The 25,718-nt window shown below is 39.4% G+C and overlaps 1 protein-coding gene across 1 annotated transcript in view; it reads right to left on the bottom strand.

The window, feature by feature from the left end:
* LOC307257938 (protocadherin-15-like) overlaps window positions 1-25,718 on the bottom strand; it is a gene marked incomplete at its 5' end in the record, with an annotated part of 140,002 nt that overhangs the window by 84,617 nt on the left and 29,667 nt on the right. The window contains 9 exons of the mRNA XM_080037302.1: window positions 2,642-2,776; window positions 4,958-5,164; window positions 9,788-9,900; window positions 10,054-10,162; window positions 12,592-12,762; window positions 14,752-14,862; window positions 15,008-15,127; window positions 16,215-16,370; window positions 17,350-17,510. Coding sequence (XP_079893428.1) covers window positions 2,642-2,776; window positions 4,958-5,164; window positions 9,788-9,900; window positions 10,054-10,162; window positions 12,592-12,762; window positions 14,752-14,862; window positions 15,008-15,127; window positions 16,215-16,370; window positions 17,350-17,510 — 1,283 coding nt within the window. The remainder of the gene's footprint in view (window positions 1-2,641; window positions 2,777-4,957; window positions 5,165-9,787; window positions 9,901-10,053; window positions 10,163-12,591; window positions 12,763-14,751; window positions 14,863-15,007; window positions 15,128-16,214; window positions 16,371-17,349; window positions 17,511-25,718) is intronic.

Genomic DNA, 25,718 nt, shown 5'->3' with positions numbered 1-25,718 from the left:
AAACACATGAGAGCATATACGAAGGCAGTTATTGTCCCTCATCAAAGAGGACTTCTCTTTTACAGCCCGCCCCGGGAGAGAGATTCCAGAAAGCCGATTTGGATTTACCGAGTCATCCAAAGCGAGAGTATAGACACTCCATTCGTATACACATGTGCAGGTGCTGACACATGTCTCCGCACAAAAAACAACCTACACAAACCAGTCATCCTCTCACCCACACAGTCACAACAATAACAGAAACCAAACAAACATAATGATCTTTCGAAGGCTGATATTTATCTAAATTGGATCTGTGTGTCGTCTAATTATAAAACCAAGTAATTATAAAATGGATTTGACGCTAGCATTTAGGCAGAGGCAAGATTACTCTCAATATCAATCTCTGAAATAATCTCGTATTTAGAAAAGCAAAAACACATCCTTCAAAGCCTATGTGCTGTTATCTAGTCAACATTATATTAACAGGCTTACAGCAACAACAACTGTGTTGACCTATAAGGTTTGACACTACTTTAATATGCCATTTGCTATATGTTGCAAATCAGTTTGACCTGTTCCAACTTTAGGGCTTAAAAAGGAAACCTCAGGCTAAGGATTCAAGCTCACTGTTTGACTCATGCACTCTAACAATCAACTATTTGTATGTACAATTAGGACACAAGGGAAGGTTGTAAAATGTCAGTGCAGATTTTGTAAAAATGATGTCATAGTTCAAGTGAATTTATTTTAAAAGCTTTTGACTCAGTGTCTACCCAAGCTGCTTAGCAAAAGCAGGATGTCGGTCGATAAACGGTATTATAGCGACAATCATTAAACTTTCCTGAAAATGCCAACATCGGCCCAGCTGTGCTCAAACTCTTTGTTACAGAATTGGTTTCTGTTTTTACCAATATTTTCAACTCCCCCCCTCCCCTCTGCCTATGTTCAGTGGCCCATTGTTTTAAACAATCCACCGACATCCCTGTGCCGAGGTCTAACAAAATATCCTGCCTCAATGACTACATACCGATTGCCTTCACATCCGTGGCCATGAAATCATTTGAGCACGTCATTCTCATTCACCTCAGAACCAGCACCTCCTGATTATTTCCGCTGATTATTCGCAAGAGAAATTCTCTAAAACAACTTCATAATCAAATACAGAAATCATACAGAAGGCCATGGCAATCTAAAAATGCTTGGTATTGAACAATTACCACTGCAGAAAACAGTCAGCTTTCACTGACATGTAAAGTTGGAATGGATCTTTAGCTTATAAGCTTTTTCAGTACTTATAATAAACACATTAGACCAACGTGTGAGATCCTCATAGCCAAAACCACAGAGAAAACTATAGTGGACATGAATTGAATAAGAGTATATTCCAACAGAATATACTCCAACAGAATATACTCTTCAAAAGGTATCTCGAAAGGGATAGTTTGACATTTTAAGACATATGTTATTTGTTGTCTTGTAGGGAGATAGATTAGAAGATTGATTCCCCTCTCATGTGTGTTTCCTCTCTATATACTAAGCGAAGCTAAGCAGCTGCTGGCTGTAGCTTCATACACATTGACAGATATAAAAGCGTTATTGATATTTTCATGCAATTATCAGCAAGAAAGCGAACAAGCCTAGCCCTTCAAATGTCAAACTAACGTATCATTGTACAATTCCATGGCAGAACTAATCATTTCATGATAATAGCAGTCGCAGTTTTGCCGCCCCTTTTGAAAAAGCTTTGTACAAGCTTTTGAGGGAGTATGATCTTTTTTTATATGAGGGTTTAAATGCTTGTTATCCAAGTTTATTTTCGCAGTAGAGTTTATAAGTAAGACATTTCTTTATCCGTGGTGGCTGACAAGTGGTGGCTGACAGGGTTCACGGCATTGCAACGAACGGAAACCACAAAGGGATAAATAAAACACAGCAAATTAGGAAGCACATTCATCAATTTGACAATATGTACAGGGAATAAAGAAATCCGCTGCAAACACAGAAAAAAAAAGCAAAGAGACAAACACTATATACGACAACAGCACTACGTGAGAAGACAATCCAATCAAATACTAAAAAAACTTGTGAGCACGCTCGGAACTAGAAACAGGCTTACACAGACATAGACATATGGTGTAGATAATATCTCCCATGAGTCATGCAGTCGGAATGTGTGTCTATGCTGTTTTATCAAAGTGAATTCTAAACAATCCCTTGGTGTTGTAAAACTGAAACATTGTTCATTTCCGTATAAAAATCACTTGCTTATGTTCTGTCTAAATGGAGGAGTTTTCTTAAAATGCAGTAATTATACATCTTAGCAGTAGAGAGTAGCATGTGATAAACAGTCTGGTGGTCTAACCTTTCTTTATATGTCCATGGGTGTAACGTGCCTTTGGTTCACCCTTGGATCTAAATGTGTAAATTTGAAGGGAACAGACTGCTTAACTTCACTGACGTTTGACCACCGATACAGGTCATGCTGCTCTCAAAATGTCAGGTCAGCTTTGCATCGTGCGAGTGACTCTTGGTATAGAGCTTTACCTGTGACTTCTATTAATACACACTACATAGGAGATAGCAGGTCACAGGGTTTAAATACCGTACTGCAGATAGCTACATTATACAGTATACACACTATCAAATTTAAGGGGTTTACCGAGAAAGTGTAGGTCATCTGCTTCTCGCGGTCCACAGGTTTGAGAAGCTTCAGGTAGCGGATCATTCCGGTGGGGGTCAGGCCGAAGATTGTGGTGTAGTCGTCCAGGGTTATCTTCAACATGGGGTCTTTGGTCTTCCAACAGAGAGATATACAAAATAAAAAAAGAGTGTTTCATTCAATCTTTTCTTACATTATTTTTTTTTCTCCCCAAGGCCACAGCTGTGAGGCCAAGAATGAGTCAGTCAATCTATCTAACACTACAATTTGATCTGACAAATAGTTTTTTGTAGAAAAGTAATCCACTGTCATCAGACAACAGTGCAAGTAGCAGAGGATGGAACCCAAAAGTATATCTTTCTGATGTGATTGTTTCAAGAAAGAAAGGTAGAATATAAATTACATTACATTTATTAATAATCCTTTTTTAGAGAAAACCACATTAATCAACCATTTAAAAAAATAAATGTTTTTTTTCCAGCTCTTAATAGGTCTAGATGCTACTTAAGCTTGGACACATTTTCCAAAGAGAGCAGTTTACCAAGGATGTCTCATCACTGCTGAGGGTGGACTGTGTTAACAAATAAACCCGGAGGCCATTGTGGTCCATTGCTGCGAATGGCCTTCGATTCACATCCATCAATGAGTCAGCTTTAGAGAGTTTGGTAAACATTAGGACTGGTTGGCTCATTGATTTTTTTTTATCTTTGTTTCCACTCCACTCTGATTTGTTAATCTCCTCCAGAGACTGGGCAAAGGGATATTTTGAAAGATGAACTAAAGGCAGTAGTATTTTGTTTAAGCTGTGTGTGTGTGTGTGTGTGTGTGTGTGTTTTCAGTCATTTAAATAAATAAATCTCTCCGGGCAATCTCTTTAGGCATTCTCCACTGTGTCGGTAAAGCACACAGCAAATTGCACCCAGACAAATCAGACAGTTCAGTAATTGTGTCAAACAAATATGTCAAAACACACACAAACACACAAGAATCAATTAATGAAACAAAGAGAGTAAAGTTGTTATTCAAAGAGGAAAATTGCTTAAGTTCTGACTCAGGCAACTGCAGATGCCACGGCAAACAAAAACACATCAATCTGCATACAGAGAAAGAGAACACAGCACAGCAAAACCCTCCCAACACACACTATCATTAAAGTCAGTGCATCACTTTGAGAGATCCACACTGTCATTGCTGGAGACATGCTGAGTCTTTAATTCAATATTTATGGCATTTTGAAGTAGCAATTTCTACTGTTGTGAACACAATGGAAACAAAGTCATTTTTATTCCCCCCCCCTTCAACTAGAGTTGAACAAGTTGCTAATTGTATGTTGCGGATGTCTCCAGCAGCGTTGAGTGCTCTTAGCTTGTTTTTACTTTGTTGCCGCAAAGTGATGCATAAATCAACAGCAGGGATGTCCCGAGTCAATGTGCAGGGCATGAATCAAGCTGACCATATCTTTTTTTTTTTTTTTTTTTTTTTTTAATGGATCAATATTGGCTATTTAAAGCCATACCGATCCTGATCATTTATTTATAGTCATTTATTGCTGGCCCATTTCGACACGTGCTAATCACTTTCTAACAAGCAAACAGCAGACATCACTTTCGATTAATGGTATCCACACTGATATTTACACTTCACAGCACAGCATTTTGTTCAAAGAAGAGAAGTTGGCTAATCGTGTCCAAACAGCTCTATCTCAACAGCTCCACACTACCACATGCCTCTTTCCAAAGACATTCGAAACACTCCTATGATGTTTCATAAAAACATATAAAAAATAGATCATTAACAGCTATGATGCAGTTTTAATACAGAGCTGTTACCCAGTCAAATCCATTAATTGAACTGGCTTAACTGATATAATTGTAGCCCTACTTTAGGCTATTTAGTCTGCTCAGTGCAGCTGTGTAATGCCGGAAAGCATGAATATTTAATTACTCCCTCTGGGAATCAGAAAATACTCAATATTAAAAGGCCTCATTTTGGAAACTAGGAGCAAAAAACTTGATCGGAACATCCCTCTATTTCACCGTGTGTGTGTGTGTGTGTGTGTGTGTGTGTGTGTGTGTGTGTGTGTGTGTGTGTGTGTGTGTGTGTGTGTGTGTGTGTGTGTGTGTGTGTGTGTCATGGTATCCAGAAGCAGCCCCTTTACCTACAGGTGTATCACCAACAGCCAGCTACAACAAAGGGGGAAAAAATACAGCAGCAAAATGAGTCATGGGCATGTTACTCTTTTAGTATGCACACATGCATAGGGTGGACATGTTTAAAGTGAAAGTAACAGTGAGCATACAAGGGCTTTCTCTTTACCTCCTCAATGTCATTATCCAGTGCAATGATTCCCAGGGGCGCAGTGAGGTTAGCACTGACTGAAATGGTGGTACCCACTGGGGAGGACTCGCTCACGTAGCCCTGATAGGTGGCAAACTGGAAGTATGGGGCCTGGTTGTTCTCATCCAGGATCTCGATAATGAGGTCAGCAAAGGCTGGGAGGGGGTGGCCGTTGTCCTGTTCAGCCTGAAAAGAAAGAGAGACAGAAAGAAAAAGGTAAAGAGAGACGGACATTCATTGAGTATCAAATATCAACACACTTTTCAGGGGCTGCAGTAAGTTTAAAAAACATATTTTCTCTACATGTCCTTTACAGCATTGAATAATCATATCATCAAAATGATTTTGAGGCACATGAAACCACATTTAAGACTAGAATATGTTTAGAAACAAAATTGTGAACCCTGCTATCAGGCTTTTAAACTTCCACAGTAGTCTCTGGAACTGAACATCTGAACGAGTAGGGAGTTTTTATTGCTTGTATCCTTTGTCTTGGAACCTAATATGTGTATATTTGCTTTGTCATTGAACTGTACATGCTTCTCCTTGCCCTGCCCTCTTGTGTGGTCTCCGTCAGTTGTCTATATAAAGTATGTAAATGTGTGTATAGTCTGTGGACTTTTTATATTGAATTTCCCTTTGGGACTAATAACGTTATTTGAACTTGGAGAGAAACAGTAACTTTAAAAGGTATTTTTCTAACTTCAAACAGTGTTCCAATCATCCAATTTTCCTTTTAGTAAAGTTTGTTTATTCGGTTATGAGAATATACAGTACCTTGAAAATGTTCGCTTCTCTATCACCCAACGTTACATGTGTGATCATTTAAAGAATTGCTATGAAAACTGAAAACCAGTCAGGAAAAAGTAGGGATAAAGATTTGGATGGTGAAAGTGACTCACTCGAGAGTCATGCTGGCCCACGTTTCATGAAGGCACAAGGACAAAAAAAAATCTTTATTTCTCTGTGTGTGCATTTTCAATTACACAAACCTACACTGACTAAATTGAGTCAGGGGTCCACTTTGAATTAGGCCTCAGTAATTACCAGGCCACTTAGCGCAAACACCATCATTGGTAGGCGAGACAGTAATTAGTGGCTCTTGCTACTTCGTCAAATGACTGAACAAAGATAGAAGGACGCTCCACAGAAACATCAATTGTGAAGTCAGTGCAAATATTAACCAATAGACAAGAAAATTAGTGTGCAAGCACTCATTTTCAGTTTAGTATTTCTCCATTGCTAATTGCGCAAACTCAACCGAACTGAATTATGTGTGTTTCTGTACATTGCCCCTGTTTAGCTGGAGCGCTCAAATGAATCATCTGATATGATACAATCACAGCTGGCACATCTTCATCTCCTTAGCATGCCTATATCCTTCTCCAAAAACAGACATGCAACATCCAACCATTAAAACACAACCAGTTCAAATTTCAAATCGCAAGTAAAGACAAAAGTAGCAAAGCCTACAGTTGAAATTTCAGAATCATATACTGTATACTCATAAATATTTCCCAGAAACCTAACTACTACCACATGAAATCAATATCAATATACTATCTCAATCTATGAAATATTACTATATACTATAGCATGCAGTATAATTGGACATAATAAATGTTAAAACACAGCTGACATATACAGTAAATCCCTAGAGCCTTAAAAAGTGATTGGATGAATCACCCAAAAATCTGTTTTATCTATCTGTCACGTACAGGACACACTGCGATACATCGAACACAACACAGACATTCCTTCATTTATGAACACAATCAAAGGGTGTTCTAGTAACATAGTACATTTCCACCATTCGTTTTTGACAGGAATAATCACACATCCAGTTATAGATGCAAGTGCCTTGGATAAGAATACAAGAGAATGCTTGTAGTCACAATCACTTTTTTTCAAAATCAGTGAATATCTCCCTATGATATGCTACCTGTCCGTACTGTGTGTGCACTGTTAATACACAGCATAGGCTCATGCACACACAGTATGTAGCAGATCGTGTAGAGATATTCACTGGTTTTGACAAAAAGTGATTTTGACAACAAGCGTTCTCCAGAATCACTGACCCCACCTTGAATAAATGGTGATGCTGAGCAAGAGCAGTGCGAGATCTTTTTTTCCTCCTACACATTTCAACCAAATCAAAATGTCTGTCATTCCATCAGAACAAAAGCCTTGAAGTAAAAAAGCTGTAGGCTACTTAGCCCAAGTTGTATCGGACACCGAGCTATTGAGACCAAACCAAATGAATGTTGACTGGTCTGGATGTCAATGCAATCTTTCGCCTTCCTAAACACACTTCACCATTTACTTCCACACTTGGATGCTTCAGAAAAAAATATCAAGGCTTCAAAAATACAGATGGAGAGCGGGGCGAGGGTGGGGGGGTTGAAGCGACATCAGTTAAAGCCATGACCTGGAACTAATTCTGCACATAAACTCAAATTCACTGGGCTGGTTGTATTGCAAAGTGTCAATTGGAACACAACAATATAGTTGTACAGCTAAATGTAATAGGGCAAGGTCCAAAACAGCTCTCATTTCTTTTTTTATTATCTCATCTGTATACCCAACGATATCAGAACCCTGCAACACAATGTTTTGCAAGGTTGGTACATCCGTTTCAGTCCAGTTGAGTTCCACACCTGTTTTTATTTTTCATCAGCGTGTTATGCCAGGCTGTCCCTTCCTCCAACATCTTTTCCCCTTTTTCCACTTATCTGAGTGATAATAAAGAACACCCACACTGCACTGACCCAGAGATTCCAATCTGCTCACACAGATACCGGAGGGAGAAGCGCTGTCATTGACAGACAAAACCTCTGTGTGTGTGTGTGTGCCTGGATGTTCTTTCCATTTCTCGACACCACACACACACTTTTGTCTTCGAGTGAGAGCAAAGATGTGGTGCGTGATTACAGTGTTCCCTTGGCGATTTTAGCTCCTTAGCGTTGTCCCTATTTCTGGGAGGAAGCACTAAATGACCTGTGCTATAACACACACACACACACACACACACACACACACACACACACACGAGATTCACAGCTACCCAAAAAGTTAATATTTATCACTCAGTCTTGATTCCCTAGCCCTGATTCCATCATCGTCAACGGTGTCATACTGTATCTCTTTTGCTCTCTTTCTATTTAACCAAATATTTTTTCTCTTTTTGCCATTTGCCTCTGCGCCAGTTGTCCTCATTTCATCCCATAGCCCTCCTGATGGATATGGCCCCATCAGGATCAATCTCGACTTTCCAAGTAGAACAGATGTGTTTTCGAGAAGCTGTGCTCCGAGATGCCGCATGCAGCTCATTCCACCATTAACTTTGTATCCCCTAAAGCATTGGCTGTGTGTATGTACACCACGTACTGTGAGTGTGCTGCATGCATCAGAGTATATACTCTCAAGATATCAAAAGTCTAATTTGCACTTTTCCTTGCCCCCTCTGAGTCCTTGAGCAACGGTTCCGCCCTTCTCTCTATAACTCAGGTAGATAAGAACTCTCTGCCATGCATACGACACACACACACACACACACACACACACACCTCTATATCAAGGTCTTTTCCTGCTACCCCCCCTTTGAACTGTCTCCTTTCCTTAGCCATACGCACAATCCTCCCGCAGACATGCAAAACTGCCTCTCGTATGATCAATCTCCTCTTGTGGAAATCAGCTATATTTTTCTCTCATCTCCCCAGCTATCCAGGTAAAAGCAGGTTACACAGTGCTGGGAGGCGTCTAGGGGGTTTAGTGAAGGGTGTGGGTGGACGGAAAGTTCATCCTCTGCACCAGCAGCAGCACAGAGGCAATCCCCCTGACTCCTCACCAAATTAGGATTCATGAGAGCGCGGCAGCCCATCCTCCCGCTAAGTCCATAATTCAAAACATCTTTTTCAGCCCCACCATCTTCCAAAGCAGCTAAAGATAAAGTTAATGGCCTTCAGGAATCCAGCTTATCTAGATGGGAGAGAGTATAAGGGTGCGTGCTTAAGTCGTCGAGATAGGAGTTAAACTTCATGTGGCAGCAGCAAATTAGAAAATAAGAGGACAGAATTGAGATGTTTAATTAAATTAGTTGAATGCAGTAAGTTACGCTGGAGTTCACATAGCTATAAAGCGACTAGAGCTCACAGCAGGCAGTCTACTGGTATGTCCTATTATATCCAAATTAGATGGACATTGTTGATGGGTGGGTATCTATATCGCTTGATATTGTAGGAAAGACTAAACACATTAAGCAATGCGATGAAAGTATCAGTTGCCTCGTCTACCATATTTAATTAAGACGACTGTAAACACTGAGGTATCTGCAACGCACCTACGGGCAAACTGCTCAAATCAAACCAAATCAGTTTTATTTGTATAGCCCAATATCACAAATAGACATTTGCCTCAGTGGGCTTTACATTCCATACAATATGATACAATATGACACCCTGCCCTTACACCCTTAGCTCGGCTGAGAAAGAACTCCAAGTCAAAAAAACCTTTACCGGGATAAAAAAAAAATAGTGCTGATGTGTGCATAGCATCACTAGTCCGTCCCTGTCGGGTCTTTATATTTACAATGGTTGTTCATTGTTCCAGTGCTGTTGGAGTACTCACTGACACAAAAATTTCGCGTTTTCGACTCATTAGACTCTACAGTAGTCTATGAAATTTGCTCAAAGAGTATTTTTGTAAGCGTTTGGTCTTTTTCTTAACATTTAGCGTTTAAATGTTTAAATGTCTGATTCTGATGCAACAGATAATGAATGGATAACTTAGTCACTTAATGTTTTTGTTTACCTTGATGATGAGTGTGAACCTTTGATGTAAGTCCCTGCTAATTGGCTGCAGTACACGCAGCTCTGCCGTGGTTCTGTTCAGGGAGAAATACTCTCGATATGTCATCGGCTGACCTGTAATTGAGAATAAGAGCATTCACAGATTGCAGAATTCAGTGCACTTGTTGATACCCTCAAGAAACTCCACCACTAACATCCAGAAACCAAGTCATGGCATACTGAAAAATAACTTTAAAAATGTGTAAAAGATACATGTTGAACACTTACCAACCAGGATGAAGTAAAGAATGCCTGGCCTGTCTGATGGGGGCTGTATGTTTCTGTCCATGTCCACGGCCCGGATTGGAGGGGTCACATTCAGTGGGTTCAGTTTGCTCTGCAACACGGGGATGGTGTGCTCAGTCAACAACACAGCAAGACAATCAAATGCAAATCTGTGTATTTGCTGTTGACTGTGTAAGTGTAACCTATTGCTGCACAAATAGTGTCTTAAAAAAAACTGAAAACTCCACTTGAAAAGGATAGCCTTTGCCCTGAAAATAAAACACATTGTGTTAGCTATATCTTTGTATTTTAGATGCTGTATAATCTTATATGATGTGGTGTGTATATGACTTGCAGCTCTCCTCCTACAGATAAAAGCAGCGGCCTCTATAGATAAGTTGCCCTGGACTCTCCTCGTGGCCTATTAAACTGTTTTCTGCTTATGAAGGGAAGGAGGAGAGCTGCTTTGTTTGGCTATCCTTGAAGCTTCCCAGCTCCAGCTGATACTGTATTCCTTTTAACAATGTTTTTTTTATGCCGTAGTGTTTTCTCCAGGTCGTAGTGTACCATTCTAATAATGCACTTGCACCTCTGGTTTGCCTAAGCTGCAGCTGTTTGTTTGCCCCTTGTAAGCCCACTCACACCAGCGTGCGTCGGAATATGCCCGATAGACTTTCACATCAGGTCTAATGTGTTTGTGCTGCCGTAGGCTACTTTTCCTGCTCACACATACTCAGACACCATCAGCACTAATTACCCAGCTCTACATAATGTACCTCTACACTTTTGCTCACAACATATGGCTAAGTGGGAATATGTTTAGCACATCACAATTATGAATGTCTCTTCGGGAGCAACAGGCCTCCATATGGCTGATATAGAACGTGTGACTATGCTAAAGAGGCCTGCTCAACATCCATAGCGTGGAGACAGGCACATGGCTAACAGCTTTCTGGCAGGAAGAATCCCTCCCTTAGGGGGGTATATTTATATCCCTCAGCTCTGGAGTAATCCTTAGTTCCCTCCCTATCCAGCCCTCTCACTCGTACAATATCTGAAGGTGCGCTAAATCAAATCCCCCTTAGCTTTGCACAATGATGATTAGCTATAATACCCTCCTCTAGCAGTAATTATCCAGGGGACACCAAAGCCTACATGATATCCACCCAGGACGAAAAAAAATAAATACAGATCAACTTAATAATGGCTGTCTATTCATTGTGATTAATTACAATACACTCATCAATTATGAGAAGACAAATCTCCCCGTGGACTGATAAGTTAGCATAATGGTTACACTGCAGAATGAGGAAAAATCCCGGACCAGCAAAAAACTGACGAAGCTGAAAATGGCAAACGCTAATGCGGCCCTTTCTTTATTATGAAATGTTATTGAACCGTACACTGTCTGAGGAAAGTTAAACTAGGAGAATAGGAGGTAAAGGATGCAAAACCGATTTATTACAAAGCAGGATTTTTTGGGAAAACTGTAAAGGTACGAGGGGTGGGGGGGGATGTGTGGGGGAGAGAAGCAGGAAGACGTGGAGAAAGGCCAATGTTTTCTCACACTAATGAAAAAGCTTTGGTTTGTGTAGCCTGGTGCTCCCAGGTCCTGCATACTTAGTCTGCAAACCTTTTACAATAAATTATAAATTACATGGGCAACTCTAAATGGAAAGTCTGGGAAAAACTACAGACAAACCGTGTTTGCTCCCTAAGCGACCCCAGCTACAGATACACATGAAGTGCATGCATATACATGTTTGGACGATATCAATTTTGCTCTCTCTGGGGGGCCTGCTTTTTTCAACTAATCTAATATACATATATATATAGCAACCGTTGTCTCATCATTGCCTGCTTCTGTTTTATTTATTATCTCCCAGTGTCTCAGTTCATTTCAACTGAATCCAGTTCACACTTCATCCATACTTGATTCATTTTTCTTCACAGCAGTATTCGTGCACCGTCATGCTCGGGTAGGCAGTGCTAATGAAACTATATATGTTTGAGAACCTACAATTAACAACAACAAAAAAACTTGGCATTTATTTGTAAAGCACATACTCTTATCTGCCCTGGCACACCACCTCCCTCTCTATTTTACTTGCTTCTATGAACTCCAGTGGTGTTTATCTGACATCCCAGGTCAACACAGCCTTCTACTCTAATTGCTGGTCCAACAGAGCAGAAAAAATGCCCCATGGAATTACCACGCTGAGGCACAACAGCAAAGCCTCCAAATGTCTAGCTCCAAGTGTGTAGGCAGAAAAACAGTCTGGACCAACGGACAACTTAATAGGGGCTGGCACAGTTTTAATATTTAACAAAAATTGTACAAATGCAGCAAAAAATATATATCACCAATCCGAAACATGAGGCACCGTGAAAAATGCAAGAGACAACACTGTGGGCAGATGCAACCTTCCGTGCAAGAATACACAAATATGCAGACACTATTTACAGGAGGGATTCTGTTGAAATGACCTTGTGGAACAGCAGTGTTGTGTGCACACGGGGCCTGTCTGGGTTGATTCTTACCGGTTCAGTGAATTCGGGGATAGCAACTCGGTAGGTGATGGGGTTGCAGTCGCGGGTGTTGTTTACCAAGAGACAAGGCAGGAACATGGGGCCCAGGTCGTCCCCGTCCAGAACATCCAGAGTCAGGGTTGTGGTGGCTGTTCGTCTGTTGGGGGGGTATGGAGCGCGGTCCTGTAAGGAAAAAAAAACTAATGCGTTCAATGTCAACCTTTTCGAACCCTACCAAAACGATTTGTTGCGTTCTGCACTGGGGGCTGCTGGCTACACACTTCTCTGGGCTGGCTAAAAAAAAATCAATACAACAATAAATGTTAAAATCATGACCGATCTCTGCAGATACTCTTCAGCATATATTAGTATGCTGCTGGGCCATTATTGGAGCTCACAGTGCATGCATTCATTCTGGTTAGATGCATATTTTGATTGGTTGCGCGAGAGTGCACTGGGACACAATTTTCGTATTAGGCATTCAGTAGAACGTTATCGAAATGATATCTGTAGTTAAAAAGTGGTCCGTTAAAAATGATTTGACACACTGCATCAATACCAGGTCAGCTAAGGAAATGATAACAGACCATAAATATTGCTAAATTGAAAACTTGTTATCTCAATGCAATAAGTTCAACTTACAAAAAAAGACAGTTAAAAAAGAAGTTTGTCCAAACAAGAAGTTTGTTTATTACCATCAATATAATAAGTTAGCAGTCTGATTTATTTTATGTTTTGCTACATAATAATTTCATATCCTTGGCAGAGAGCTGGTCAACAAACACTCAGGTAAAAAGGCTCCCACGTAATTGAATGAACAAAATCTTACAATCAAACAATATGTGCCAACATCGGACCACTCTCAACCAGATCGGACAGCAGCACCAGTCTTCTATATTCTATTAAACCTTTTCTTTGAACAAAAATCATCATTGAAAAAGAAACATATCTTTACAGCAGTTATCCTTAAAGGTTCCCCTCTGTTGTACAGTTGCTTCCCACAGTGGTGTCCTGAGAAGTGTGCAGGCCGGCACTTCAAAGAATCCCCTGGTTGGTGTAATTGAACTCTTGACACAAGAAGTGCAGAGTTCTAGTAAATACCAAGTCTGCTTTATTCCTCTACTCTGGCCTCCTCTTGCAAGAGAAAATGAAATCTTCCCGAAAAGGACCTCATGCCAGACTTTTTCTCCCTCGTGCAGGAAATTGGAAAAATGGTAAATGGGTTGACTGCTAAACGATGAGCTGTCCTGTAATACATCACCTCTTGCATTTTTCTAGTAGTATGTGTAATATTTGACCACTGTTGGGGGTCGGTGTTTTTTCTCTAGTCAAAGTAAAAATTCTCGGTCAATGGGGTTCTATGTCCCCTTGGTCAAAAGAAATCGGCTGCCTTACGGCTAAAGATGAGAGCCAGAGAAGGAGAATCAAAGTGCTCTCTTTATAATTCATACTGGTATTATTATGAGCACTTGTTTTACACGATTTTCTCAGTCATCTTGCTCCAAGAGTGTGGAGTCAAATGCCCTCCCTAAAGTAAAACCCATACTTACTCTGATATGGAAAGTTGCTCTGGTATATACAAACTACAAACGCTTATCTCAGAACGTCTGAGAGACAGCATCAAACGCTCATAGTGAAAAATATGTTCAAAAAGAAAATAGCAATGAAACCCTTGAGGCTTCTATCCTCTCAGGGCAATATTGATGACCGTGAACAGTCTCTGAATGTGAAGTTAAATATGAGTTAAACAACTTGTTTGTGAGATGTAAATTGCAAATTGAGGAATCTGTAAGTCTTTAAGAATCTGTCGGATAACATTTTAAACATAAAATAAAAAGGATGTTTTGCTTAATGACGCAGTGTGAGGACATGGAAGCAGAAAAAAACGGTTGCCTTAATGTTTAAAAGCTCCAACAGCAACACAGAATGAAATATGTGAAATATGGTGGAGACACTGCTACTCTCTTGGACTAAAAAAAAAACATGGGCTCGAGTGCTCAAATTCCATTCTGCAAATAAAAATTTTTAATACAGCTGTTGCTTCTGAATATAGACCTTAAATGAAATATAAAAATGTAAGTCTATTTATGAATTGCTGTATGGAGCAAAAAACAGTCTTAACAATTGATAAGGCATTGATTGGACTTCTGCATGTGTAGCTATCTATCTTACATTGGCCTGGACCAGAACCAGGTAGCGAGTTCTCTCCTCATAGTTGAGCCTGTCCGCCAGAGTAATGTGTCCGGAGAGGGTGTTGGCGACGCTCACTGTTTTGTTGGATTCCTGAACGAGAGAGAGAGAGAGATAGAGGATATGATAAGACAGAAAGAAAGTTTGGACGTGAGCAGTAAGTCATGATTGTTGGAAGAAATTTACAATAGTGTATAGAGAGGGTGTTTTTAAATCATGGCGTGACTGGTCCATATACCGGGTCATTGGGGTTGTAAACGATGCTGTATTCTATATGTCCATTCGGCCCATCGTCAATGTCCGTGGCGCCGTTATTTCCTGAGAAGCCGGTGAAAATGGTCGTGCCAACTGGTGTGAGCTACGGGAAAGAAATATATGAGAATGGGGGAAACAAAAAGTCAAGAGCTCACACAGGCCCCTTGTGAGGACAACACATCTACTTACAGCAAAATGCCCATGCATACAACTATTCATGTTGCCACTTCACCCCCATAAGTATATATTTATATTTTAAACATCACAAAAGGGCAGGAATGTTGTAGTCAGCAGTAGTCTGAAGGCTTACGCACACTGCTGACGGAATAACAAAAAAGTAAGTATGAGAACCATTGCTGTTCCCTGGAGCCCTCTGCAAAGTCCACAGTACCCAAGCAATGGGTAGTAGAGCTTGTTCAGGGGAGAAGTTGACAGCAATGTCAAATGACTCACTGTACTCTTAGGGCAACCGCATATGGCTGTGATAACACGCTCTGACAGGAACTTTCAAACACCCAATGTACATAAGGTGTGAACATTGGAGACAAGAGACTAGTAGTTTTTCTTTAACTCAGCAGTGACATATCTGCATATCTCCCCATTCTTAAAACACATGACGGTGCAAATTATTGAATAGATGCATTGTCTTGTATGTTTTGGAAGTGATGGGTTTCCCTCCGGCATGCTCCTAATTGAATAAGGATAACTGAAAGCAGAGCAGGCTGCAACAAAGTTCCTGACTGCTCTCCTGACCTCCTGGTGAGTTTGCATGAATGTTGACACAGTACAAATTTGAGGAAAAGCCACAAACTTGTACACATTACAGGGAAATGTCACTGTACGGCCACATCGTACAAACTTGTCGTATTATTATAAAAATAAACAATAATAAATAAAACCCTAATGCGTAATTAATTAGATACCAAATAGATTCAGGCAGTCAGTTATTCAAATTAAGTAAATTTGACTCAAATTAATTTGACTTTGGTCCATTTTGACTCTGAAGCCAAGTCAGTGTGTGTGTGTGTGTGTGTGTGTGTGTGTGTGTGTGTGTGTGTGTGTGTGTGTGTGTGTGTGTGTGTGTGTAAGTAATTATGTGTGAGAAATAAATATGTCAGACCTTGGCAATCCCTCTGGTAGTATCAAAACTATATGTGCAGATTATAGTGCATGAGACTATGGCCTGTTACCTCGTTGACTGCAACATAGTAGCGTGGCTGCTGAAAGCGAGGGTTGTTGTCATTCTTGTCCCTCACAACGATCCGTACCTCATGGAAAATGACCGTACCGATGAGCTCATTGGTGCACTGGATCTGAACCACAATGGTGGTGATGTGGTTGGGGGGCTGAGAGAGGGGGGAACAATTGCAATTGTGTATTTATTTAATGAGCCTTTCATAATAATACATCATTTTCACAATAGGCTTTTTTGTTTCCCTTTTACGAAAACATCTTGAATTGTGTAAAGAACACTATGAGTCAGCTTTTTTTTTAGTAATCAAGCTAACCTGTATCTTTAGCCCATGTGCCCCTTCACCTTCCACAGTTGTAATTTGTCCCCGTTAATTGGCCATAATTCTGAATGGTACTTAGTAGTTTCATGTCCAGCTCCCTGGGTTTAGTCCCTTCTATCTGTCCATTAGTATGGATTGCTTGGAGCAAAACCAGGTTCTTTCCCACAGCCGTCACAACACTTAACACCCACCCAGTGCAACCCCCCCCCCCCCCCCACACCCACCTTCACACCACGTATCACATCTTTAACTGTACCATTTAAACACATTCACTGCAGGTGTTCTGCCCCAAAGGACTGAACTGGACACATTAAATACAGATTCAGTTTCTGAATTCATTGATTCACTTTCTATATTTAGCACTTGGGGCTATTTACCATTATATACTGAAACAAATGCCCAACAGCAATACAAATATCATGAATTCAAATGTGGTATTAAAATGAATGAGCAGTGGGCAATTGGCAGATATTTAACCACTATTCTGAGATTATTCTCTAGTTAGAATTATAATCACAATACAATTATTGCATGGGTCATTTTAACATTATTGCCTTGTTCAGTCAGATTTGCAAAATAGGCTTATTTACGCTATCTCACACGTCTCATTTATAAGCGTTTTTTTGAAGCATGAAAATAGGACAAAGAAAGGCAAAAAGAGCAAAGGGACACGCTTTCTTCTTCATAGTAATGAATTAAAGGACACCCTTTTGAATATTTAAAATACTTTAACCATTCCTTATTTAAATTGTTTGTATACAAAGTGTTCCTGTCCATGACACCAGTGATACCAGGGCAGTCCTGTACTCACGTCTCTGTCCAGAACACGTCCGGTGCTGTTGAGGTAGAGCCTCTGTCGTCTTGGTTCCAGTATCACCCAGTAGTCGTAGTTGTCCAGCAACGTCAGGGAGATGGTTCTGCCTGGGTCCGCGGCACGGCCATTGATCTGCATGTTTTCTACCAAAATCGTACCTGTGAAGATAGAGAAGTCTCCATGAGATAAATGGACCCATCTTTTAGAAGGACATTCACCACTGCTGTATTATCCTTGCAATTGTCAAACAATCTGGGAAATAGTAGAAAATAAATTACACGTTCAATGTTTTTTCAAAAGATGTTTGTGTTGCCTATTGAGAACATGTTTCGTTGTCGAAGAAGATTTATGAAAAGCAAAGGCACGTGGTTGTAAAGGTCGTATTACCTCAAATAATTCAAATTTAAAAAAAGAACCATGAAGCACAAACATATTTTAATAACGGCCTCACAGTATGAAAGCATTCAGCACTCTAAACTATTTTATCTGATCCGTTTGAATGGCTTTTTATTTTGAAAAATATTTTGGTCAAACCTTCATTTTTTTACGAATACACTGATCAGTCGACAACAGCCTTAGAAGACTTTGGAAAAACTTCTGCTTCAAATATCTGAGCACCATTACACGTCTTATGTGGGAAGATCTCTAGTATTGATCATCACCAGGGGCAGCACTTTCTGTTTTTTTTATTCCGTAGCTTTTAATCAGGGACTGATTAAACTTTGCCACAGCAGCCATCTGGGACAAGCCCCTCAAAGCCTGCTAAATCTGAGGATTGCTAGACTCCTAAGTGGCCAAATTAGTGGATTTGTACAAGAACTGATGGTTCACTATAAAAGAAGAAAGGGAAAGAAAATTGGACGAGCAGTGAGTGGTAGGGTATTTTAATTGAGAACATTGGTGCAAAATGGAATTAAAAGTCATACTGCAGGTAAAGACACCATGCTGGGAAAAGTATTTGAAAGTCCACTAACACACAACCGAAAACATTTGTTTTGCGACAAGTCATTCAAAAGTTGCATGCATACTGTATACATCTTCTTTTTTTTTTTTTTTTTAACTTTAGACTGGTCTGGTCTACACTTACTTCAATCTTGTATTCTATCTTTCAAGAACGTTCTTTATCTACACCTTTTCTTTTCATCCAACATGTCACAACCAGTTACAAAAGTTAAGAGATTCAGCCAGAGAAGTAAAACAAAAACACACAAATCAAACCCACACATTCTGCGTTCATTTCTGAAAGGTTCATTTTGGCTGTCAAAACGCAATCGTCAAAAATAACTCTTTGATTTGTGCAACCCGCCGCTCTCTATATAACTCCACACATTCCCTAATCACATGCCTGCTTCAAGGCATCCACAACACTCTCACACTGAAGTCAGCACCGATGTGTGCAACGCCGGCTGATATCTTTACCTTAGATTTACAACCTTGCTGCTCATGTAAAAAAGCTGACGTGCGCAGACAGCAAAGTTACAGAGCTGAGCAGTGGACAACAGGCAAGTAAGGTAATGTGTTTTGCAACCTGGTTGGTTACTGAAATGTGCTGGTTTTATTTAGAGGGACAATCCCATAATGCATTTCTGAAAATACCAAAAAACAGAAGGATGACACTGGCAGACACAGCTGTAAACAGGACTCACTCAATTTTTGTGAAAATTGTAGAGTGTGTGTCTAGCTACAGCATGCATTTTCTAAGGAGGTATACAGCCCAACTTGTAAAATAGTAACTGTGTTCCTCTGACTTTCATAAATAAGAATCATCTTTACTTTAAATCTCCAACACCACCAACAGTTCGTGATAGATAGACATGCAGTACTGTAGGACTTCACTGATTGATCAGTGTCAAATCAACAAAAACATATATAACTCATAGCTCATCAATATAATTTTATCATTATGTGTATGCCACTGAAAATATGGGCTAGCCTGATGATAGATGTCAGAAACACCGATGATTACTTTTAAAAATACACAATATACAGATCATGAATTGGATCTAATTGAATATATTGCACAAAACTCAGTGCCAGGGATGTGGTGCTAGAATGAAAACATTGTCAATTACTATCAATGTAACAAGATATTAGGCACTTCAGATGTTTTATCCAAACTTTATCTGGATAAAATGTGATTTCTATAGAGATTCATGTCATGTATTTAATGTAGAAAGAGTGTGTTTAAGAGCAATTTTCGCATTTATGCTTGTTGGTCGCACAAGTACAACACTTCAATTTGTGAGTCGATGTGTAAGTATTAAGCTGTTGACGGTTGTAATAAAATCATGGCCAATGCAACACTATTCAAGTGCTTTGATGGAAAATATTGCCATCCTGTGTTGCCACTTCAACTTCAATATGCCTTAAGTTAAATTCACTGGATTGGTCAAAGTGCATGTTTTCTCCAAAGAGTATGTTAGGTTCTAAAATAGTGACCATAGAAGTTGAAATATTGTTAAGACTAAAAGCACTTGAAATGCCCCACCACCAAGCTACCAGCTGTAAAGCCCAAGAGGGAAGTGGTCTTTTAATATATACTTTTTTTTTTACTGTTAGTACTGCCCATAACATATTGTATTATTTCAGAGGGCAGGTTTATCAATCTTTGCACAGTCACTCAGACTCTCAGACACTCAAAATAGAGCGCAGATGGAGGTGCAATGGGGAGCTCTTGCCTGATAATTAGAATACCCACCCCTGCATATTTATGAAACTATTAATGAGTGTGCTACCTGTTTGCAGCAGTCAGGGTTTGATGTATGTGTGTGTTGCTGTCCCGAAGAGGACCTATAATTGTATTTTTCACTTGGACTTAACTTGAAAAATGGCTCTTCTAAGAATTTAATTTAAAAGTCAAAATACCTCCATGGTGCTTGTTCATTAATCTAGAAAACACAGCCTTTTATAAATATATCTGCTTCAGTAACCAGAGTGTGGTGAGCTACACTCCGGTCGTAAATTACACCGCTGATAATATTACAAGGGAGGGAACAGAGAGCCTCCTTTCTTTTTTGTCAAGTTAATTGAACTTCTCCTGTGACAGCCAATACTCCCACTGTTGTAATCGTGTCCACTCTCAATCTCACAGCCACATAGCAAAGCTGTTGTCCTCATACGTCAAGAGGATGCCAGACCTACACAAACAAGTGCTACACAGTTCTACCATGCATTGTTGTATTGCTAAAGAAATAAAATCGCTCTCCCTTCTGTAGCGTGCAACTCACTCAGGGTCATCTCCGGTCAGAGCAGCCTCTGATCTGGGCTTCACAGTGGACTAACCCCACGGACAGAGGGCTTTAACTTTCATCCCAAATATCAATAATGTCGGCATCCGTAGAGGATGGCACCGGATTAGTGTGGAGGCTTGTCTTCTGATAGCGCTCCAGGTTTAAACATAAATAAATAAAAACAAATTGCTGCTTAAAGGTTTATTGGTAATAGCGTATGGGTCATTTTTAAAATATGCATAATGCATGATCTTTATTCATATAGGTCTAAGGTGCCTCGGGGAAGTGAAGCAAAGGAGATAAGTGCCTATGGGAGATTAAACACTAACAGTTAAGTCAAAATTCAAAAATCGAAAATGGCAAACAAAATAAATGTTTTGAAGCCACCTTTTTGTAAACAAAAGTTTGACTTCATTTGGTCTCTATAGAAACCATATAATATGTATTTCCCCTCAACTGTGAGTAGATAATACCCACACAGGTAGCCTACAAATTAAATTAAAATAGCTCTCTTCTGAAAGCTGCAGGATATAGATTTAAATTCCGCTATGTCTAATAGAGTATAATCTCTCTTTAACAACAGGCGTTTAATGCACTATTACATCTGTTTTGTGGTTAAAGGTGGCCGGAGGAAACTGTTTCAGATCAACTGGTTGATAAGGCTTATACAAAGTGAGATGTCTGTTTCTGAAAAGTTTTAGTCCTCTTTTGTCAGCCAATTAAAACAATAATTATCCAGTTTATACATCATTGCGCATCGTTAAATACAGATGAAATGTTTCTTATCAGGCAATGGTTGGCCGGTACAGACAGACACAGTGCATCCCTCCCCCCATCCCCTATTTGTATTCCATCTTTTAACACTCCCTCTTCAACATTCACACTCATCATATCTATTTCCACCTTTGAGTGGATGCCCGAGATTTACTTGGGCTACGACCAAACAAAAATTAGCTCTGACCACAGCTGGCTCTGGGACATCTATTACCAACTGTCCAATGCCAAAAGGATCCTCATAGCTGGCATGGATAACCCCCTGCTTTCTAACCCTTGTAGCCCCCCTGTCCCAGCACATGAGAAACATACTCATTATTAATAAACTCCAAACCAGTCCAATATGGCTTATTTTAAGTCAGGATCAAGCATTCCTTTCTCAAACAAACCTGGACACTTTTGTATGTGTCTTTATAAATCTTGAAATCTCTAGAAACAGCACTAAGATCCTTCCTGGCAAAAAAAAATAAAAAAATAAAAAACTAGAGCATCGCTACACTTCACTTAGATGGTAACTTATTAATATTAGAAGGGATTTCAAGATCTTACCCATTACGTTTAAAGCACAGAGGGGCTTCCACATGTGGGAGCTTGCTGTCCGAGGTCCTGTGAAGTTTTTATTTTGGACGTTCTAAAGTCTAAAGACCAGATTGGCTACTGCGCTTGAGGTTTCCCGGACACATAAATGAAGTTAATCAGGAGGTCATGGCCCAGTTGCCTTATGATGAACAATCCTAGGTATCCAATAACATTTCTAGTGACAATTATGCAGACTATAATAATGAGGGCTTACTTAAAATGGTGCAAAATGATAAGACTAGGGTTGTATTTGTCTCACATAAGTGTTTACCTTCCTATAAAAGTATGTGCTATATTCTTAAACACAACATATGCTCTGCAATTGTATTAAGGTTCACTTTCCGCCTGTCATGTGCCATTTCATTTGCAGTGCTCACATACTGACTTCTCATCTCACTCAGGGACTGGCTCTCCTAATCACATACAGTGCAAAAGCATGTGCACAGCTGCCAGGGGGACCCACTGTGCAAGCATACATCGCCAGAATTAAAACCTGTATTACAGCCACCACAAATTGAGAAGGGATGTAATATCAATAATTTCTTAGCGCCTCAGTTGCTTAATAACCTGTAATTACTTTTTTTTTTATATATAATTTGACATGAAATACATCTGTCTGTCTTTCTGCCAAAGCAAACTAGAGTCAAAGAGACAAAAGCAAAAAAGCGACAGCTGTCTCATTCAGTAAACATTGATCCAAAGACGGGCTTTGGAATACATCTCTTCCTTTGGAGAAAAAAAGGCTTTTTTAGCTTCCTTTTTTTAATTACTAGCTGAGGTATATGCAATGTGTATCTACACGCCAGGCATATATGAGACCCCGAGTTTAATTTAGTAAATGCAACGGCACAAAACGGACACCCTGCCGTGCCATACAGCAAAATTGGATTAATTTAAGCCTGGGTGAAACTATCAACTTCTTCCCATCGCTTTGGCAGGCATTTAATTTGTCATGGATTGACCCAAAATAGCCCTGCATACAAATACAATGTTCTGAATGCAAATTGATTCATAAAAAAAATCACTATGGTACAATAATGTAGTGGTTTCAAACCTTGTCTCAATTTTCTGGAGTTCTCTTCATGTTCACAGTCTTAAAACAAACTCTCTCCACTCCCATATATCTGATTACCTATATGTTGCAATACATTAAGGGGACATTGCCACCAGGATATGTCTTAACACTTCACGTATAATAGATAGAGAACCCATAGACGTGTACTAGAAAAGGTTGTACAATAAAAAAGGTACATACACACTTGAATTACATCAAAGTCCTGTGCAGTCTTGACAGTGAGGTCTCTGATAACAGATGTAACAAATTTAAACACTTGCAAATAAATCAAAGAATGGTATAGAGACAATTTTAACCTCTTGACAGAAATGATGATGATATCAAACTCAGCCTCAACTTTCATAACAATTCTAAAAAATAATGTTTATTGTAACAGATGTTTCACTATGATCAAAATAAACAAATGCGCTGGCAATTTTTGTATAGTCAGGAGAATTGAATTTCTCATGGTGTAAAAATAATATTTAGTTTAAGTCAAAGAAGATGTTTTTTGAGTGCAACCTGCATACATTCATAATAATGCATTGTTGCTTGGTTGTGTTGGCCAGACTAGAGTGTAGTAGGTTTTGGCAGCAAATATCCAGTCATATGAGTGAAATGATTAAATTAGATATGCTGTACATGGTCACATTAGAGAGATATATATTGAAAACGGTCTATACCGTTTTTCATCATCGTAAATCCATGCTATGTAACACTAATTGTGTTAAAAAAAGACCCACTAGTGGTGATGTCATTTATATACAAATCAACTGAAGCTTTTCCAAGGGAGACTAATTGCTGATCTGTTCCAGGAGATAGTGAAAGACCGGATGGACAACACACACTGACTTAATTGATGAGGCTGAAAGGTGCATTAAGCCAGCAGTACTGTCTTTAAAAAGACAGCATTACAATGAATAGCAAGGCTGTTGTTGCATCATCTGCTAAAAAGAAAACACAGTCTATTTTGAAAATGTTATTATTTCTCTCTTCCAAGTATACCGCTGGATTCAGGGAAGCTGCTTTGCAATATACATGTTCTCGTGATAACTCTAATTCCAAGATACACTTTACAAACATCATAACCAAGCTAAATATATATATATCAGGGCAATAGAGTGACTCATATACCATTTACATAAGAGTATGAGATTGATGCACACATTGATACGGGTATTAAGAGTATTGCACCAGCAGAACAACTAACACATCTCAGCCTTGAGTTTGTTCTTTGTGTTGGGAGTTGGGAGTTCTGGTGGGCGGAACAATGTGAAGAAATGCATTGTGAAGGTAAAATAAAAAAAAGAAAACTCTGTAAACTTTTAGATATCAAATCTTTTCTTTTATACCGTTTCTGAAAACTGTTGACGGTCACATTTTATGACTTTTGGAACGGATGTAAGGCATTAGCATATGTCCTTCATCATCCACTGACTGAAGGTGTCAGGGGATTGTACATCACGGCTTTTTACTTCTGGCCTTATTTAGGGCTACTTAGAATACCTATTTTATACCTTATTTTACCTTCATCAAGACTTTTAAACATGTCAAAATCTTTAAACAAGAAACCTTGTGCCAAGATAGAAAGAGCATTCACTGAGTTACACATGGCCTAGTGCTTTCGAGAATACAACCGACAGCTTGCATCTATGATATAGTCCTGTCAATTTTTAAATTGCAGATATATTAGCGTCTGTCTGCACTACTATTGTGATACATTTTCGATAAGATGAACATATAAATGTCCACGTTATAATAAATAACAAGGCACGTCTTTAATAGCTCAGTTAAAGAGGGTGCTCAAATGCTTTGGATAACATTTTGGCTCTTCAGAGTTAGCAGATCCACATGAGTGCTTATTCATTCAGATGTACACTTTTTACATCAAGGAGAGCAGGGGACAAGGTATTGTTAAGATTGGGATGGGACTTAAATTTAAACTGCGCATCACGGTAATCCTAATGTGAACCGAAAAATCCTTGAGTCATATACGCACCCTTCAAGTGGCTGTATTTCAGAGAATTTTGGCACAGCCGTAAAATAAGAAAAGAATACACCACCGCTGCATGACATTGAAGCATCCGTATAAGCCCCAGTTAGTATCTAAATTACACATAAATGCACTCTGTCCAAACCTCACATTTCAAGAACCAAGCTTTTCTTTTCTTTTTATCCGTGATGTCATTCTGATTTACAGCCTGTAACTGCTCCATTGATAATGAAAAGGGAGACTGACTTTGTGAATTCCTAGAACATTAGCTTGAACGATGTCCTGGGTATTGGACCTGACTCCTTGGCCATTATTTTTAAGCATTTCTCTATGCATCTGTACAATGGGATGACATCAGAGACGGGGCAAACTCATGGAGCGAATGATGAAGATTCAGCACTACGACCCAAACTGTTACAGGGCACAGGTATGACATTCATTTTTTCAAAATATTCCGACAGCTAAATTTAACCAAACAAAGTGTCTCCTGATCGGGTTAAATGATATATCTTCACATTCCTGGAAAAATTTGAAACTCAAAAATGTAGACTCCAAAAATATACCCATTCTTTCAGAAACATAAAGCACTCTTCAAGGCAAATACACTACTGAAAAGAATGCTTTGGAATCATGCTGAGTTTTTCCCATGTGAACAAAAATAAGTATGTGTGACACATTTTGCAAACGCTCCAGTAGTATGCAATAATAGCCACATTAAAAAATGAGAATGAGGTTT

Source organism: Ammodytes marinus (assembly GCF_949987685.1).
Source record: "Ammodytes marinus genome assembly, chromosome: 11".
NCBI classification, from domain to species: domain Eukaryota; kingdom Metazoa; phylum Chordata; class Actinopteri; order Uranoscopiformes; family Ammodytidae; genus Ammodytes; species Ammodytes marinus.
Note: the sequence above shows the minus strand (reverse complement) of the source record. Positions and strands in the feature narration are given on the sequence as shown.